General features: G+C 41.9%; 2 protein-coding genes across 3 annotated transcripts in view; both read right to left on the reverse strand.

The window, feature by feature from the left end:
* Positions 1-20,078, reverse strand: part of pomp (proteasome maturation protein) — a 102,972-nt gene that overhangs the window by 8,419 nt on the left and 74,475 nt on the right. Inside the window, exon 1 of one of the 2 annotated variants that reach the window (XM_083777932.1) lies at positions 227-281. The exons of the other annotated variant lie outside the window; for it this stretch is intronic. Coding sequence (XP_083634058.1) covers positions 227-229 — 3 coding nt within the window. The 5' untranslated portion in view covers positions 230-281. Of the gene's footprint in view, positions 1-226; positions 282-20,078 lie in introns of those variants that run through there. 2 annotated transcript variants of the gene reach the window in all.
* On the reverse strand, positions 2,359-19,079 carry LOC310867796 (uncharacterized protein). The gene is made up of 4 exons (XM_083777930.1): positions 19,006-19,079; positions 9,603-9,729; positions 9,049-9,129; positions 2,359-7,771 (listed from the first exon to the last, which is right to left on the reverse strand). The coding sequence occupies exon 4, from the start codon at positions 7,517-7,519 to the stop codon at positions 3,161-3,163; it is 4,359 nt and encodes a 1,452-aa protein (XP_083634056.1). The 5' UTR covers positions 7,520-7,771; positions 9,049-9,129; positions 9,603-9,729; positions 19,006-19,079; the 3' UTR covers positions 2,359-3,160.

Genomic DNA, 20,078 nt, shown 5'->3' on the forward strand with positions numbered 1-20,078 from the left:
ACTTTGTTGTCTATTAGCGTTAGCAACGCGGCTAACGAGTGACTAATCACATTTATAGTGCCGATGAGTACAGAGCAGCACACAGCACCAAAAACAACCACAAGATAAGATATAGATATATATATATATATACATATACCCTGCACTAAAACCCATGTAAACATGGTTATTAATGATGTTTTATATGATAATAAACTGTGGTTAAAATATAGAAACGTTAACCTACCATGTTTGATGCTTAGTTCGCTTTCGGTGTTTTACACTTCCGGTGCGGCTGTGTGACGTAAGCCGAGTATGACCTTCCTGTTTACAATATATTACAAGAAAATAAAATACAATAATGATATTATATTGATCGTACTATACCGTCTTTGTTATGTTTTAATAATAATATGCTTTTATTACACCCCCCCCCCCCCCCCAAATAAAATAAACGAATGAATAAAATAATTATATAATTGGACGTATGTCCGTGGGTCGGCTGACGCTTATAAATAGGGTTTAATGTCTGCCGTTGTCGTGTCGGGGGTATAGCTCAGTGGTAGAGCATTTGACTGCAGATCAAGAGGTCCCCGGTTCAAATCCGGGTGCCCCCTTTTTTGTGTTTAGTTACATTTTTTGTTTTCCCCATCATGACCAACAAAACAAAGCCATTGAAATTAATTGTGAAATTATAAAGTGAAGACAACTGATTTTGGGAGCGTACCTATGTTCCCCAGGTTCTGTTCCACACCATGAAAAAAGGTTATTTGTTCCCCACTTAAAATAAACCTAAACCAGAAACCTAACCTAGTAATTTTAGTAATTCTAATAAGACTAGGCCTATAAGTATTTTAGCAACATGTTTTAGTGTTAAAAAAAAGCAGTGTTGATGGGAAGAACAGCCTCAGCCGATGAAGATTCATGAAGATGCACCATACTGCCAGTAGAGTGCAGTAGAAGACTGTGAATGACGGACCAGTTTGCAAAATGGTCAATTGTGGCCTATAATAATGTATTGACATACAATAAAGTAGACTGGGGCTACTATAAATAAATAAACCTAAACCAGAAACCTAACCTAGTAATTTTAGTAATTCTAATAAGACTATAAGTATTTTAGCAACTTAGTTTTAGTGTTACTTTTTGTAGCAAATTTTGATTTAAGCTCAGTCTTTGAACAATCCATTGAAGTTTAGGCCTGCCTAGGCTACTTAAACTATATAGTCTAACTTCTAAGCCAACTAAAAATTAACGTGTTCATTTTTATGCAATTTTTAATGTTATGCATTATGGCATAAAATAAACGAATACATAATTGCTCAGACTCTTCAACAAAGATGGCAAAAACATTATTTCTTCGTTCTGTATAATTTCCCAAACAAGTCAAAGACAACAGGTTTATCTCTTAATTAGCACAACAGCTCAGTAATTATAGTGTGCTGGATCAGACAGGATAACTGTTCGCAAACTGGACTTTTAACTTATTTGTGATGATTAATGTTTGACTTTGAACATAAACGTTTAATTGAAAAAAGCAGTGTTGATGGGAAGAACAGCCTCAGCCGATGAAGATTCATGAAGATGAAGATTCACCATACTGCCAGTAGAGTGCAGTAGAAGACTGTGAATGACTATAATAATGTATTGACATACAATAAAGTAGACTGGGGCTACTATAGGGGTATTTACAGATAAGTGTTACAGTATACAGACACTATATAGTATATACTCTAAGCTCAACATGTAACCACATCATGTGAATGTTTGTTATAATGTGTTAAATTATTACAATGATAATATGCATCACAGAACTTGTACGAAGGGGCCAGGGCTTATGCCATAGATGTTCCAATGACTTAGAAATAGAAAACATTTGAATTGTCACAAGTTAAGTCACAAGTTAATAAAGATAGCCTACCAATAAAACCCTACACATTGTGTGAAGATGAAGCAGCTTTATTTTTTATTGTATTTACAAGTGACTATATTGAAAACAATATAGCAAACTCTCCAAATATTTACATTTAGTAAAAATCTATAATTTAGTGTGAAAATATTATGCTAAAACGGTAATGTGTCCGTGCTTTTTTAGGATTACACCATTGTGCTGAGTCAATATCCTGAGTCTATATCCTTAACTGTTTAATCATTGATAAATTATGACTTAACATTCTCCCTCGGTAACTCAATCTCTCCACCATATGTGCTATCACACATACACACTGTAAAATACTTAATGTATCCATTTGTACCCATAATGGTACCACAGTTTTACGTATTTAGAAATAATTGCAACATTTTGATGTGTAATATTCAAACATTTAGGTCAGATCCACCTTATCATTCTCTGCTTCTCCAGCTTATATATATTTCTGTTGCATTAAGGTATATTTCTGTTGCATTAAGGAGGATAAGACATTTTCATTCAATGACCGTATATTCTTGAAGGTGAAATTAATTAATGTAATAAGCGACTACGTTGATTAGTCAGGTTAACCATTTACCAATTACCACCTAAAAATAGTCAAAATAGCCAATCTACAAGTTTGCACTGTGTTGTAGACTGTCTTATCTTTGCTATTGTTTTGCTACTGTATTATATTTCTTAAACAAAAAATACAATATCATTGATTAAATTGATTAGTTTGATTAACTGTTGCAAGTAAATTAGCTACACATGATTTAGCAACAGTAGGGTCCTTTAACTGTCTCTGGATCAAATCCTGCCAGTCCTTCTATTACAGTATATGTCTACTTTATATGTAGAAAAGCACATCTGAATCACTTCATTGCTTTGCTGGAGTAGCTTTTTCTACTTGTTTAGACAGTACAGAGGAGATACAAGAAAGCCCTGAAGCACCTCATTCAGTAATTAAGTCACTTTTCCAACAAATTACTTTTCTACAGCTCTAGACTCCAGCCTAATTTATGCTTTGGCAAAAAAGTATTCTGTTGTTGCTGCACAAAGATGACATCATTTTCAAGTGGGGAATAAAATTGTCAATGTGAGTTGACACTTTTTTCTGTTATGACGTAATATATTCTCTCACTTTTTTTTCTTCCAGCATAGCATAAATCGGGCTTCAGAGTTGGTTCAAATGGCGACATTTCTCATGTTGAGTTCTCAACTGTTGCTTTACCAACTTAATAATTTCAACTTTGGCGTTCCTTTGCTCTGTTACAATTCTGTTTCCTTTTCTGGTTCCAAGTAATATTCATCATCAGTGGTTGAATCTGATGAGTTGCTGTCCGATGACTCCTCGAAGGATGTCAGGCAAGAGATAAATCCCTTAGAGGGCAAGTGGCTTCTGATGGATTCAATGTCCTGTGGGATTATCGGAGAAGTAGGGGAGGACGGGCTAGAAGGGCTAGCAGACATGGACATCCGCCTGGTGGTTGGTGACCAGGGAGGGGATGGAGATTCCGTCAGGGAACCCCCTGTATCCCATGCAAAGGGAGGAGTGGTCACATTCCCAGCACCCCAGAGGGCACGTCGCTTTGTGTTTGCAGTATTCAGAGGTGTAGGAACTGCGCCTTCTGGGCTCCAGTTGGACATGGATCTGGCGAAGCATCGAGGAAGCGATCTCGATCGCATCTGTCCCGGCTCGCTGGGGACAGACGACATGCGACAGTCGCCTGCTGTGGGTCCAGTGGAAATGCGTCCGGTTCCCGAGGGTCGGCTGGAGAGCACAGAACTCACGGAAACGGACCTCCCGGCCAATATGCCATACTTTAAGTCTGCACAGGAAGAGTAGGAGGCGCAGTGATCCAAGTTCTGATGATGCAGACCTTCACTCGAGGTGCCGGTGGATGCTCTGCCCCTTCCGGGAGTCACTGAGCCATACTCCCCTCCCAGCTTAAAGCCAGAGACTGACTTTTTCCTGAGGCTGGGGCTGTAGAAGACACTGTCATCTGTATCATCAGAAGGGGTAAAGGGGGAGAGAGAGGAAAGAGAGGAGATGGGAGAGTAGGGGCTCCCAGGGCTGAGCGAGGACATCCTGGCCCGAGTGGGCAATGTGGCAGATCGGCTAGCGTTCCAGGGCAGCTGCTGCCAAGGAGCACTGAAGTCTCTATGGACAAATTCCTTCGTCGTTTCAGAATCGGCACGGTCACCTTTGTAAAATATTTGGTCCCTTTCTGGTTTATGGCTGGTCGAACTAGCCTGGCTTTTATTTTCAGACATCTGTTTCTGAGTAAAAACATCTTTAATCTGTTGAACAGGACTTAACACAGGGCTCTTTTTTAAGAAAATGTATCTAATTTCTGTCTCAATGTTCTTTTTCCTCTCTGTGTCCTCCTTTAACACATCCTCCCCCATGGCAGCCATGGGGCTGACCTCACCGTTGCTTGAAGAGCTATCAGAGTGTGTCGGGGAGGCTCGCTTTGCTAGCCATGAAGTGAGCAGGTCATCTTCAAAGTGTCTTGTGCGAAATGTCTGCCTCAGTCTGCTCAGGACCTGGTCCATTTTATTACTTCCCTTCTGGCCTCTCTCTGACTCGGGCCTTGTTTTGTCAAGTTGAAACTTTGACACGGGATTGGGTCCCGGCGTGGCTTTATGTGTGCTGGTAACATTATCTCTTTTCTTCCCTTTGAAAAGGCCTTTCTTTGGGCTTTCACTTCTACTCGTCTCTAACAGAGAATTGTTTTGACATAACACATCTGTCATTCTGTCACAGTCTTTCGGATTAGCTCCCGGCGTGGGTGGCTGCTGATTCTCTGTTGAGCAGCTCTCGCCACCGCAGCTCTGTCGGTGTCCAATGACCTCACTGGTCTGTGTAGAGAGAGGCCCTCTGTTGACCTCGGTCTCCTCAGCAACCTGTGCGGTTGACATGCGTGGTGTCAAACGTTTGGGTGTGGCATAATCAACAGCAGTTGTAATATCATTGTTGGAAATCCTGCAAGACACTGTGTCGTCCGCATGAACACACGTTGAGGGAAAGTTGTGTGCCTTATCAGCCCCTAGTAGCAGGTGTGGCTTCGCACTGATAACAGGCTTGTAGGAATTTCCACTATCTAGTTTGCCATCGTTATTGTTCAATTGATCCGTTCCTCCTCCAACAACCTTTAACCTCTCCCGCAGAATGCCAGTCTGATTCTGGAAAGGGAGGGACAGGATTTGGGGTGAGTCACTGGACGATGAAGTGAGCTCAGAAATGGGTGAAGTTCTGTTTGTGTCAGGATGTAAGGGAATGGTAGTTTGTGGCTTCGGGGGCGGGGAAGTCTTCCGGAGGACTGATATGTTCCTAGCTTCTGTCCCTGTCGATGATGCAGAGTATGACAGGCAATGATGATATTTAGAGTCAGGAGAGAGGTCAGCGGAAGGACTCTGGGTTGCACTCCTTCCTCCATGGTCAACTGAGTACTGTGACAGGCAGTCTCTCCTGGGTACTTGACCAACAGAGGCAGATGGTGAAGAAAGCTGCCTCTGTCTCAGGAGAGAGAAGGGAGCGCTTGGGCTTCGCAGAGGCCTGGATGGGAACATCGGTGTGACAGCCGGAGCCTCTGAATCCTGTACTTTGTTGGCCTCAAAGTGTCGCGGATCCACAGAGTCCTGCCATGTTACTCGTATCACCTTCCTCCCCTCCACCTGAGGGCCTGTTGTCTCAGGCGAAAAGATGAGCCGGCTGGTGAACGTCTTCCCTTCCTGTGGGTGGCAGCTGGTTTTTGGGGAATGGTTGGAGTCGACACTGGGAGATGTTAAAGAAGTGAGGCCGCCATACAAGACTGTGATGCTGGCGGGGCGAGTGGTAAAAACGGGAGTGGAAAGCGGCGAGGGGTCGGGTGGTTGGACCTTGGAGGCGGGACAGTCGGAAAGTGCAGTGGAAGGGGTAGTGGTTACGCTGGAGGATGTTGTGTTGGCATGACTGGAGGATACAGGGCTATAGTTTGGCTTGGGGAAAAGGGAAATGGATTGCGGCAGAGAGGCGGCTGGGACCGTGGATGTAGGAGCTAGTGGACTGTGTGGAGTATAGGCTTTTGATACAGAAGCAACGCTGTTATGTGGAGACAGCGACTGTGGTTTGTTAGAGGATGTAGGTGGAGAGGATTGGGTGTTATTATCGTTCTTTGATGTGTTCTGGCTACTGTTAGAAAAAGGATATGTATCATGACTGTCGAAAACTTGGTCTGTGAACTTGCTGCTATCCAATGAGAGGGGGCACAGGTTATGAGAGGCCCTAAAACTGCTGATTTTAGAACCTAATGAAACACCTGGCAAACTATGCGTCTTTTGTCGTTCCTTGTTATTCAAATTTGAGCCATTTGTAGGTCTGCTGCAAGACCAGTCTGGGTCATGAGCAGCTGTATCGTGTACATTGACTTGTGTCATAGTGTTAGCATTTCTCTGTGCCATAGAAGCTATGTTAAGATTATCTTGGTAAACTAATTCAGTTCTGTTATTGTTGTTGTCGTCTAAGTTCTCGGGAATTTGCCGGCCTAATCTTTTGGAACGGTCATCGCTCTGGCCAGCAGTTGTGACAGAGGGCGCGCTCGTTTCGCTGGCTGTGTCGCTGAGCCTAAAAGAACGACTGCCTTCCTGGGTTACACGCTTCCACCAGGACGTCGACCTCAGCGTGGTCCCTCTGGGGAGCGCCTGGCTTTTCAGGAAAGCATAACGCTCATATTGAGATAGTCGATGTGAGACCGAGGTCTCAGAAACAACAGGGTTAGTCGTTTCTGCAGCTTTGCACTCCTTTTCTCTCTCTAGATCCGCTAGCCCACTAGTTATAGATGTCTGTTTTCTGGGGAAGGAAGGGGCTGGGTAGGCCGTTTTCGCCTGAGCATTATGGGAAATGCACGAGCCCTGCGAGTGTTCACTGTTGGGTGAGGCGGAGGAGAGGGCAGCGTTAGGTCCATGTGTTTCGCTGTGATGGGAGGAGTGTGGTGAAATGATGGTGCCGCTTTCAGTTGTCCTACTATCAGAAGTTAACAATGAATAAGGAAGGAACTTTGAGCTCTCTCGCTCATTGTTTTTTGAAGAAGCTGGCGACAACTCTGCAGCTTGGCTAGAGTTCCTCCAATTGTAGTTAAGTCTTCTTAAAGAGAGGGGCACGCCAGTAGCTGTTGGTGTGGATCTCACAGGTGATAATTCTCCTTGACAACTGGCCTGTGACATTCTCCCATGTGTATGTAAGCCGGTAAAAGACAGAGGAGAGTATGGAGGTGTAGTTGAGTCTTCAGCGTTGGAATCACTTCCTTTTATGTCTCTGTTGTCCAACTCACCTAAGCCTACATAGAAAGGCTGAATCACTGGCCTCCTGGTGGAATACTCCTTGGAGCTTGGAGGACCACTCTTGCTAGACCAGCCTAGAGCGGTTCCCCTGTTTCCCAAAGACGGCGATCTCTCATGAGCTTGGGATCCGTCCATTGACCCCGTCTCCCCGCGGTATGTGGTCTGAAATCTCAGTAATTGTTCGTGTACAGTGTTTGCTGGAGAGACGGGGTCCCCTGTTGCTTCCTGTGAATTTGCGGAGGTCGCCAGGCCCCTCTTATTCCGTCTGAGACGTCCGCCCCAGTGTGGGGAAAGAACTGACACCATAGTAGAGGATATTTACACAGAAGGGCCCAACAGTTCCACACACTAATCTGTGGTCTCAACCGCTGTTTATCTGGTCCTATCCTTTGAGCTTACATATAGTAAACCAGTCCCTCAGTGTTGTGTTTAGGAAACATTATAATGGTAATATATTTGAAGGGGGTAAAGGACGGCATCTTGGCCACTGCAGATCAACATGGGTGCTCGTTCTTGTTCTTCTTCGTACCTTTCCAAAAGCTGTGTCTGTCCGTTCACCTGTAAAAAGAGGAAGCATTACTAGAGGTGGCCTGATGCTAGACTTTGTGTATATTTTGATAACCACTGACTAATGCCTGAAGAAATGTGCCTTCTATTATTAGAACATAACAATTTGCTAATCTTACATTCGTCATTACATTGTACTACGGTTTTGTAGAGTGTGTTAGTCAGTGTGTGGCTTCTGAGCTTTTAAGCTTTGCTATAGATCTGACGTTCCCACGATAACTGCAAGTCCTTGAATAGCGTCGGCTCTTGACAAACAGGTTACTTCCTAAACGTTTTCTAAGGGAGACACCCGACCCAACACACACACACACCATTCCTGCAAACAATTAAAAACCCACACTGTTTATTTTTGTGATTAGTCTAATGATTATTTATGTGATTCTTAAGAAATTGGCCACTGTGCGTGCTGCATTGTGCGGCACGCATGCACACGCATGCACGCACACATGCATGCACGCACGCACGCACACATGCACGCACACACACAGTGAAGTCACGTGCACAGAAAATATAATGATGTCCCGTCACGTGTTTTATTAGCCTCTTTTCAAACAAACATTTCTCCCAGGAACCTGATGAAGCCTTTCCCAGGAAAAAACCTTGTTTGTTTGAATAACGGCTAATAAAACATCTCAGTGTTTTCGTGTAAAATAGCCACCAAAGGATTAACTGTACGCCGAGATGATAATGGCACATTATGATTTAATAATGCCACGGGGTAGGAACATGACACTATCTTTTGTTCTTGTTCTCTTTTCCCAGGCCAACGCCTACTGCACTGTAGGCTGCTTCCTGTAACTGTAATGTCTTCGGAAGAAACATTAGAGACGGCAGGTATTAAGTATTTTTTCAGAGCAATGCTGAGACAGAGACAGCGAGACAGACAACATTCCTCTTTCTGTTCTTATTGTATCATCGTTTATAGACTAGTTCCAACTTCCTACACTGTCTGTCTGTTATTCATAGTTGTCTGTTAACAAGAAGAAATAACAGACTGCTGAATATTGTGATTAACCGCAATCAAATCTGCAATTTTAATATTGTATTAGACGGCAATATTTAGCAGGATTTTGTATGTACCCTGCTGAAGTTCCTCTGTCTATTATAGGCTAGTTCCTACACCGTTGGCCTGTTATTCACAGTTGTCTGTTAACAATAAATAGCACCTCTGTGGTGCTGGGCAGGAACTTTACCACAGCACCACAGGATTATTTATTTTTATATATTTCCATGAATGACCTATCCCCATTTCCTTGCTTAATGCTTACCCGTGTTGACAAGGCGGTGGGCTGTGGCTTGAGGAACTTGAGGCTCCCAGCAGGTCTCCTAGCTGCCCTCCAAACTCAGCTCTAGACACAGAATGAGAACAGAGGATAAAGAATCATGCTTTTGGTCATCACGGGAATATGATAACAAGAGCTGAAGAGAACCAGCAATTAAACAATTAAAGGATTAAAAAGCTCTGTGTGTGTGTGTGTGTGTGTGTGTGTGTGTGTGTGTGTGTGTGTGTGTGTGTGTGTGTGTGTGTGTGTGTGTGTGTGTGTGTGTGTGTGTGTGTGTGTGTGAGAGGGTTCCAACAACTTGGAATGCCCAAAAAAAGAGGCAAAAAGGCTGGAAAAGTACTGCAGTGTCTCTGTGATCATTTTCAGCCATCATATATGGCGGAGACACTGTTACTTGTACCCATATAGTGAGTACGTAGAGTACTGAGTGACACTATTGCACATTTTGTAAATGTATAACTCTACTGCACCTTTGTGTCCTTGTATGCATCTCCTTTGTGCGGAAATAAATAAATGGTTAAAATGTGCCTGTGCGTCACCTGTGTATAGCCTCTCTTGGCCGTTGACTGCATTTGAGGTTTCATCTCCATGACTGTGATGGTTCCCTCTGGAGTGTGCTGCTCCCTCTCTCTCTCTCTCTCTCTCTCTCTCTCTCTCTCTCTCTCCCTATAAACAACACAAGCATCCACAGAGAGCCAGATCACTGTCAGATCAAACATCAACAAATGTCTCAGCGGAGCAGAAATGTCTTCCAGTCACGCAGTGCTGGAAAGACTTCTACTTAAGTACTGTACTTACAATTTTGAGGTATTTGTACTTTACTTGAGTATGTCACATTTTCAGTAATTTTACTTCTACTCCACTACATCTCAGAGGAAAAAGAATAATAAAAAAAAGGCATTTTGCCTTCATTGATGGTGAAGACAGACAGGAAAGTGGGAGAGAGAGAAGGGGAGAGACATGCAGCAAAGGTCGACCACTTGGCCCCCTCAGAGGCAAATATTGTACTTTCACTCCACTACAATTATTTGAAAACTTTAGTTTCTAGTTACTTTGTAGATGCGTTATTATTATTACATAACAATAACATACAGTGACCACATCAACTCCATATACATTTCAGCCATTTGAAATAGCCGTGTGAGCTTGTACATCTGCCATTTTCAAAAGAGTAATAGTATTATACATTTGAAAACATGAAATGAGACATTCTGCACAAAGAGTACACTTTGAATTCCGGACTTCTACTTGTAATTAAGTATTTCTAAATTGCAGTATGTATACTTTCACAAAACATTTGAATACTTTTTCCACCACTGCAGTCACGCCACACACTCCCTCGTATGCACAGACATAAGTATTAAGTAAACACACATGCCTGCACGTTGGAACCTGTTAGCCTATTTTAACTCTCAGTGTAGAAACTATGGTAGTTTTAGGGTTTTTTTTAAATAATCTCAGGGTTATCTTAAAACAGGAACATATACATATATATACACACACAACTAAAAATTACTAAACATACATCGCATGGATGCACCTGGGACATATCCTCAGTGATGTATCCTGAGGTCAATGGGGTTTTGGGTCTACCAACATCATAATGATCATACCCCTCACTCAGGCGACCCAGCCAGGGTTGATCAAATCCCGATTTACGTCCCTGTAGCTATACCCTCGCTACTGGGACGTAAGTCGGGATTTGATCAACCCCGGCTGGGTCGCCTGAGTGAGGGGTATGATAAATGACAAGTAATAGAGTAATAGGCCAAAACTAGGGATATTATTAATAGTTCATTGATGAATCGCCATTAAGAAATTCTTCAATGAAACTTAACAGTTAACAATTACTTGAAAATACTGTGTGAAAATACTATCATTGGGCGGTTTTCTGAGAATGTAATGCTGTCTGCGCACGCGTGGCCGAGGAACACACGCATGTGGGCCGGTAAAAGAAATGTCCCCCGCACCTTGGTAGCCACAGAAACGTCTCTGCTTTTGCATGTGATGTGACAGACAAGACAGTGCACTTTTCATTTCAGTTCATTCCTCATACAAAGAGGCCATTGTCTGGCCCTGTATCTCAAATGGTAAAATAAATATTTGATTAAGGAATATAATATGCCTTTGTATTCTGTATATAACCAAAAGGTAGATTTTCTATGTTAGACATTGAGGGAAATTAAGATTCTCAGATTAAAAAAAAAGTGCTTATCAACTAACCGGTTAATCGGTCGATAATTTGAACCCCTAGCCAAAACGTAAATCGGCCTGGTATAGACAAATCCACAGAGTGGAAATCATAACTGCGTTGTCAGGCGGCAATAACGAAACCGCATCTACAGGGCAGCGCTCTGTGGATTTGTCTATAGTGCCACCATGAAGCTAATCTGAAAGGTTTGGGGTGGATTGTCTTCCTTGGCCTACTGGCAGTGTGCATGGCATGCACAGCTTGAAGCCGATCAGTCCAGCAGTGTCTGGGATTTGCTGTGCACAGACAGACAGACAGACAGACAGACAGACAGACAGACAGACAGACAGACAGACAGACAGACAGACAGAGGCACACGCACACACGCACACACATGTCCATATCCAGTTATGATCTGCACAGTGGGGGTAAGCATTGTCATCCTGGAGGATGGTGTTAAGTCCCAGATTCTGAAGACATGGGATCGCCACTGGCTCCAGAATCCCGATATATCACTGCATTGAGGTTGCTTTCAATGATGACAAGTTCTGTCTTGCATGTGAGAGAGATACCATCCCTGGCATGCCAACTGCTTATGGATCTTCCACAAGCTACACCGAGTTCCCGAACACTGAGTGTAAAATGTGTTCCTGATTTCTGTGGGAGAGTGCAATCATCCAATCCACTAAGCAAATAAAAGCAAGGGTTGAATCCCACCAATTGCCAACACATTTGTTGTTGAGCAAGCCACAGTTTAGCAGTGTTGCTTATTAGACGAACTCCATTAGACGAACGCCTGGTACTTACAAGCTGTACCTCATTGTAAAGGTGACTAATCAACGATTAAAATGATATAATATACCCCCCCAAGGAAGGTATAACCCAGCACCTGCTATATATGTAAACAGTAACACCTAGGGCTGTTACAAATTTGACGATTAATTCTCACACAAATAATTGCAATTACCGTAATTGTGTTTTCTGGATTGACACACACACACACACAGTAGAAAATAAAATGAAAACTTATGAAAAAAAATACAAAAGAAAACAAACTGCCACAACAGCTGCGTTCGCTTCCCGCGTTCACAGGTCTTACTTGTAACACCAACCGCGAGTGCCCCACTTATGTCATCTCACCCCTGTGTGCTACACTAAAGGCCACGAGGCAGGGAGGAGGAACAACGTTTTACCGTTAACTAAAGACAAAATGATGTAATGTATTGCCTGCTCAAGTAATGACATGACAATTAGGAATATTTATTCATGAATCTGACGGAGGAGTTGGCGGAGCTGGTATCAAGACGTTATGTTAGTAGCAAGAGCCTGAAAATATACCACCGTAGCAATTAAAACTGTGCATTTTATTACAGTCACAGAACTCAACATCAGCCCACCAAACAGTGAATTTGCAGGTCACGGAACAATTTGTAGGTCACGGAACATTTCCGGATGTCCACAGCCAAAAAAACCCTGGTCTAGCTGAAATGTGACTCCATACACCAGCTTACCTAAATGATATTAGGCCTACCTTGGCAGTGACAGCTGGTCTGTAATAACCCATTAAAGGACCACTTCACCATTTATCAACCTATCTTCATATAATTGGTCCTCACTAATGTTGTTCATGATAAAAAATAGTATAAATAAATACCAATATGTTTCTACTTGGTCTGTGAACCCCGGTCCCTGAAACCCACCAGTGACATCATCGTTAGGCATATATTTAAGATTTAAGATAAAAAGATATATATATATATTTAGATTTTTACCATCATGAGAACGACGGCTTCCATTTTTGCATTGCAACTTTTCAGGAATAGAAAGCCTGCTGTTTCTATTAGCTTTGATTCTCCATCAATGATGTCACTGGTGGACAGGTTTCTGAACTGCCCACGGCCCTCACAGACCGAAAGGAAGAAATGGTGGCATTTTATCAGGAACATTAGTGACGACCAATATGAAGATAGGTTGAAAAGTGGTGAAGACCTGAGGACCCAATTTTACAAATGTCTTCTAAACAGTTTTCTGAAAAACCTGTTTCTATATCAGTGGTGCTCAAACTTTTTAATGTCAAGGACCCCAAATATTATATATGTATCTGAAAACATACAGAAGCAAAGATTTAAGTTAAAAATGTTCACTGTGAAGGTGAAGGCACACATCTTTTCTGCTATTTATCTGCTATTTTAAAAATGTAGCTATTGAAAAATAGTGTAAAATAATGGTTAAAAGTGGTTACAAGCTAAAGTGACAAAGATGCGTTCCAGGTCTTAATGGGTTGTGAAACAAAACAGAACAAAAGTCACAGAGCTTGCAGAAGACTGGACATTATTAGTCCTGCATAAACAACACTGATAACGGAGCCAACAGTGTATCTGCACTGCAGTATGAAAACTATGGCTGCCAACAACTATGGTGGTCAGAAATACCATCGTAACTAGTAAGTGAGAAAGAATGCACTCTTGAGGATCGTGCAGTTGAGTCAGTCTGGTCAACAACCCGAGCTGGATGAAGGAAGGAAGGAAGGAAGGAAGGAAGGAAGGAAGGAAGGAAGGAAGGAAGGAAGGAAGGAAGGAAGGAAGGAAGGAAGGAAGGAAGGAAGGAAGGAAGGAAGGAAGGAAGGAAAGAAAGAAAGAAAGAAAGAAAGAAAGAAAGAAAGAAAGAAAGAAAGAAAGAAAGAAAGAAAGAAAGAAAGAAAGAAAGAAAGAAAGAAAGAAAGAAAGAAAGAAAGAAAGAAAGAAAGAAAGAAAGAAGGAAAGAAAGAAAGAAAGAAAGGCCGATTGAGGCCAGCCTCCACCAACACAGTGTGCCCTTTAACATTCATATCCATATTGATGATGAATTCCATTTTTATAGCGCTTTTCCAAGTGCTCAACGCACTTTACAATGGTTCAGTCATACATTGGGAGAAGCAGCAAACAGTCAACGCCAGTGTCCTTACTTCCCACATTCACACACCAGTGTCTTGCCCAAGGACACTTCGACATGTGGACAGGAGGAGCCGGGATTCAAACCACCGACACAGGGATCATTGGACCACCTGCTCTTCCTTCTGAGCCACAGCAGCCCTATACATTCCTAATTCCTAATAAACTAAGTTTTAGTTTAATATTTATAGAATAATAATAATAATAATAATAATAATAATAATAATAATAATAATAATAATAATAATAATAGGGTTATTATTTTAAGGGTTCTTTAAACTCAATTGTCTCTAGCACCTGCTAGTAAATATTTTGAACTTAACATATCTGCACTCTATATGGGTAAAACTGTAAGTCACCCCATGTAAACCTTGCATCTCCAAGCGGTATCCAAGTGTCTATCCAAGTCAAGGTATTTATTTAGGCCAATTGCATAACCTTAAAACTGACTGTATGTCTGGAACATTTCACAGGAGTGACAGGATGTTGGCAAGTGAAGTGACTTTACATATTCAATATGCTTTTCTTTTTTTCTTACCCTAGCTGCAGGGTTGACGAAAGGGCCTTTCTGTGTGGACTGTGGAATTTGTTCCGTGTCCCCATTTTACCCTGTGTCCCCTAGCCTAGGGTAGGTAGGAAGTTAACACAGCATGGTGGGGGCACGCTTAGTCGGTACTCGGTAGTGCTGTCGCCTCACAGCTAGAAGGTCCTGGGTTTCAGGTTTGATTCCCACTGGGGACTCTGTGAGAGGTACCCTCACAAAAAACATGCAGTAATCTTAGTCTCTAAACTGCCTCCCCTGGCCAGCTGGGGTGCCCTGGCTGATGGAGGGGAAAATAACTGGTTGGAATAACGTGTTCCTTCCACGCGCTATGTCACCCTGTCAGGTGAAAAGAAGCAGCTTGGACTCCTCATAGAAGGGAGAAACCTCTGCCAACCCTAACCCAGGTTGGCAGAGGAAGTGTAGCGCCCAGGATTACTTAATTAGATAATTGACACTGGGTGAAAAAATGGGTTGCAAAATCGTGGGATAAAGATTATAAAGAAAAAAAAGAACATAGCATATTGGCCTGATGGAAGGGAAAGGAACTGGTTTGAATAACTCTCCCCAGTTGGCAGAGGGAGTGTAGCACCCAGGATTACAGTTTAGGCAATTGGCACCGGGTGAAAAATGGGTTACGAAATTGTACTTTGTTTTCCATCATGTTAAGTTATTGATGTTGGTAAGATTGATAAGGCTCTAAACAAATGCAAATGTGCCACCTGCCATTCCATTTAGCATTCCATTTCCATTTAGCATTCCATTTCCATTTAGCATTCCATTTAACATTATACCCAGTGATTTAAACTATGGCCCATGGCCATGGAAGAGCGACACACGTTGCTGCCTTGAAATATAGCCTATTTATATTTGATACAGAGGTCGTGTTGTTTTGTGTGCAGTAGCTCCAACACAGCCTCACTTGTGCAAATCAAATAACTTATTTGACTAGACAATTAAACACAATAAGCACAAGGAATTGACACTGCTGATTATAGTAAAATTCCAATCACAAAGATTTGTGGAGAATTAAGACAGAACGAGACCTCTGAGCTGTGAATGTTGTGCAACATGACTCAAGCCGAGGCAGCTCCAACTCAGGTCTCACCGTCTCAAGAGTCAGGAGATCATTCTTTTATCAAACAGAATACGCATTATGGGTGGGTTTGAAGAGGCACTTTCCATTGTCCTAAACCATGTGTGCATAAGATAGCAAATATAGGGAAAGTGCATCAACACGCCTACAGACACACCTCCACCCGCAAATATAGGAGTCGGCAAAATGAATAGTGGGTTGTGTGGCCACATAACGTTTACGCATTGTGGAAGCTCCTAAATGAATGCGTAATTCACAGAAATGATTATTACTTGAGGATAAAGCATGGCATAAAATGGAGCCTGTGGTGCTCTAACTAGTGATTTAGTCAATTATAAAATATATAATTAGTAGAATTTTGTAAAATTGTGCTTATATTCATTTGTGTAAAAACTAGGCTAATCTTCCCCTGAAATTGTGACGGCCCTACTCTGGAAGTCTAGTAGGGATGTTAGGTGCCCTATAGTTCACATCTGTTTGCAGCACAGTTACAGTATATTAACCGGTCTAAATCTAATCTATGACCCTCAAATTAGACAAATCTCTTTGATCCACACGCCTTTTATGTAGGGACATTTCACCGCTGGAAGAAACTGCAGTCACTCAATGTTAATAATAGTATTTGCACTTTTGTAGTAGGTAAAAGTAGCACAATTTGAAATGTGCACCCTATTGCCAGAAAAAGAATGACGTCTGTGTGTTTGACTAAGGTTTGACTGGATTGCTGAATTCCTACAATGACCATAATTGCTTTTGTGCTGTGTGGAGGTGTGACAGGAAGGAAGTGAGACCACATTTCCCTGACAAATGTTGGTCATGAACATGGCGCCATGACTAAAATATCTAAAATGTAAGTGTTTCTTGGGTCCTAAACATCATTAAAATAAGATCTGGCCCTTTAACCAAATGGAGGAATCAATCTGTGACCATGCAAGGCACCAACCTGCAAACCACGGGAGAAATTAGGAGTTCAGAGTCTTGCTCAAGAAGACAAGGACCATTCGACAGTAGAGCCCTGGATCGAACTGCCACATCCAACCACTCTACCGGAGCTACTCTACCTCTGGGCTATTATTGAACTGTGTGCAGTGCACGCACTGTTGTGTAAGAGAGAGAGAGAGAGTGATTCTGTGTGATATGTGCCCAACTGTGGGTGTGTACAGTTATGTCTCTCAGCTAATACTTATATAACATGGGTGGTACCTGGCTGCTTGGGCTAGAAGCCTAGACTGAAATAACTGCTCTGTGGGGTGTGGATTATTTAACAGGCTCAGTAGTGGGAAAAGTACTCAAATGTTTTACTTAAGTAAAAGTATAAATATACTGCGATGTGGAAATAATTATACTCCGTTACAAGTAAAAGTCTGGAATTTAAAATGTACCTGAGTAAAAGTACAAAAGTAGGCTATTGGTGTCAAAATGTGCTTAATACCAAAAGTATTAGAAAGTACTTATTGTGCAGAATGTGCCCTTTCACAAGTTTTCAAATAAAAATATTTTGAAAATAGACGATCTACATGCAAGCTCGCAATGCATCGCATCGCATTGTGAGCTTGTAGATCAGCTATTTTCAAATGGCCAAAATGTATATAGGGCTTAAGTGGTTACTGTATGTTTCCTAATAATAATAGCAATCTAACAAAGTAACTAGAAACTAGTTGTCAAATACGTGGACTATTTGGATCAGAAGTAAAATTATTGGAAATACTAATATACATGTTACTTAGTTACTTTACACCACTGGGATCAGACACACACACACACACACACACACACACACAGACACACACACACACACACACACACACAATTATTTTTTACGGAAACAAATATAACGGGGTCGACAGTTCGTGTTCACGTAAGGATATACATGGCACCTCCTCCTCCACGCAGACAAACTGCCTATAACAGCCCAAACGGAACAGTATTTGGCAAGTTGTTTGGCTTTTCTCTTTGCCAGCTATTCTATGCCAGCATAGTTTCTCATGCCAGCTATTCTTAGGCCAATCATGGTCAGTTTATGCACATGGCCCAGGCTTCCGAATATCAGTATGGCAAATCTACACACACAGACACACACACACACACACACACACACACGAAAAAGAGATTTACAACCTTTCTAACTAACCTCAATAAACCATGAAAATAAACTTGCATTATCAAAGTCAGACTTGTCTGTTCAGCCACACCTTGCCCCAGCTGCCTGATAATAACTTTCCCTGTGTGAACCTTTCACCACTTTCATCATGATGATGTGACCATTAAAACAGTAGGCTAATTACACCAATAATGACAAATAGCCTATAACCACCATTCTATAGGCTAGGTATACCCACTATGACCTCCAGTCACCATTATTATAATTACACTATTATGACCATGGCAGACACCACATAATTACAGCATCATGATGGGACTTGACTGTGAATTGATTGATTGATTGAAATATTTATTAACAGTTTGTAGAATTTACAGTACAATTTAAGCACAAACTCAATACAAAGACAATGGTAATATGGAAGCCTCACAGACATGGCTAAAAGAAAGAAAAAAACCCCAAAATGCCATGATGTCAAGACGAAGGTTAATTGAATTATGTTATGTATGTTCTATGTTGTTATATAAAAATAAAATAAAAGTACGTAATTTATTCTAATGATGTTGTGTTGTCAAAAAAAAGAGTTGCTTAGGAAAGAAAGAAAGAATAAGATTATCCAGCGATTATAACTTCATGAACTTAAACTATCTACCCGTATTTTCAAAAAACATATTCCAAATACTACAGTATATTTACTATATTACATGAAAAGGAAAAAGAAAAAAGACGAATATCTATAGCTCACTAATCGAAAAAAAAAACCTCTACGAGAATCTAAATGTTTGGGCTGTATACTCACAACGCATCGGCTATTATGCCTAATTTCCGAGAACCTTTTCGCCTGTACCGTTAGCTCCTTTCGGAACCCTTGGTTACCATTTCTGAATTTGGGACGATTAGAGCTATAGCCTATATGGCCCAGAGCTATACTAGCTATACTTTTCGCCCCAAATAGGGCCGAGTCCCTGGGCCGAGGGCTAGTTACAAGACTCAAGAGTCACTACACCACAGTCGGTAGAACTTAGAAAAAGTAACAACAGAAAGTGATCTATTGATCACAAATAATGAATGCAATAAACAAACACACCTCGTGTCAGTTGTTGTTGTTGTTGTTGTTGTTGTAGTGGTTGGTTGGCTGGCTGGCTGGTTGCTGCAGCAGTGAAGTCACTATGATCTTTAATTCTTCCTTCACTACAAAGTGAAGTTCGTCACACTAATGTGAAAACTACCACGAACATCTTTCATAATCCCATGGCCTGGGGGACGCACACGCTGTGATTGGCTATTTAGTTGTCAGGGGACACGTACGCGTGTGTGTGCGTGTGTGTGTGTGTGTGTGTGCGTGTGCGTGCGTGTGCGTGTGCGTGTGCGGAATGTGACCACCTGCCAAGAAACCAGATTCGGTGTTGCCAGATTGTGTGAGAGAAACAAGCAGACAGGTCTAACAATCTAAGTCAGACAGATATTTTGTGAAGCCACTAAGGAAATCGGGATTTCCTGAAAGTTCATATAATGGCCTGTTGTGGCGCTGTCATTGGGCTCAAAAAACCCCATAGCTCCATAGAGATCCATGTATTTGGGCCCAACTTCACCTAGACTGTATTACCTTAATAAACATGGTCATGATGATGTCACGATCTGGTGGTGGTGGCGAGGACCCAAATGCAGGACAGCCAGGCAGGAGTAGTGATCAAAACCCATGGTTGGGTATTTTATTTAAACAGGTGAACAGGACAGAAATCACAAATACAGAGTGACACTAAACAATGAACCGACAAGGACTGACTGGGGAACAAGACTAATATACACAGGAGGGCTGATTACACATGAGAAACTTCCAGTGAGCTTCCAGTCACTAGTTTAAAGTCTCATTTCTAATGTCATAATATTCTTTTTGGAAAATGATGGTCCCATTTAGGCCTATTAAAAAAATGACCATAAAGTCGCGTATGTTCTGAGGGGCGTGGCTACCGTTACAGTCTATGAACGGGATCCCCCACCCACTCGAGTCAAAATAAAAACCAACGAAGAAGAAGGGGGGAAGTCCCGCCTCGTTGTCTGGGCCAGTTAATGGCTCAGCTGAGCCCAAACGGATCTAGAAAGATGGCGATTTACAATTCAAGGACTGACAGGCTTCATTCTACGTCCATATCAGA

This window comes from Protomyctophum parallelum (genome assembly GCF_964188405.1).
Source record: "Protomyctophum parallelum genome assembly, chromosome: 12".
Taxonomy (NCBI): domain Eukaryota; kingdom Metazoa; phylum Chordata; class Actinopteri; order Myctophiformes; family Myctophidae; genus Protomyctophum; species Protomyctophum parallelum.

What these genes read in the sequence shown, in the direction of transcription:
- LOC310867796 (XM_083777930.1), bottom strand. Translation starts at nt 7,519, where the DNA reads ATGGTGTCAGTTCTTTCCCCACACTGGGGCGGACGTCTCAGACGGAAT.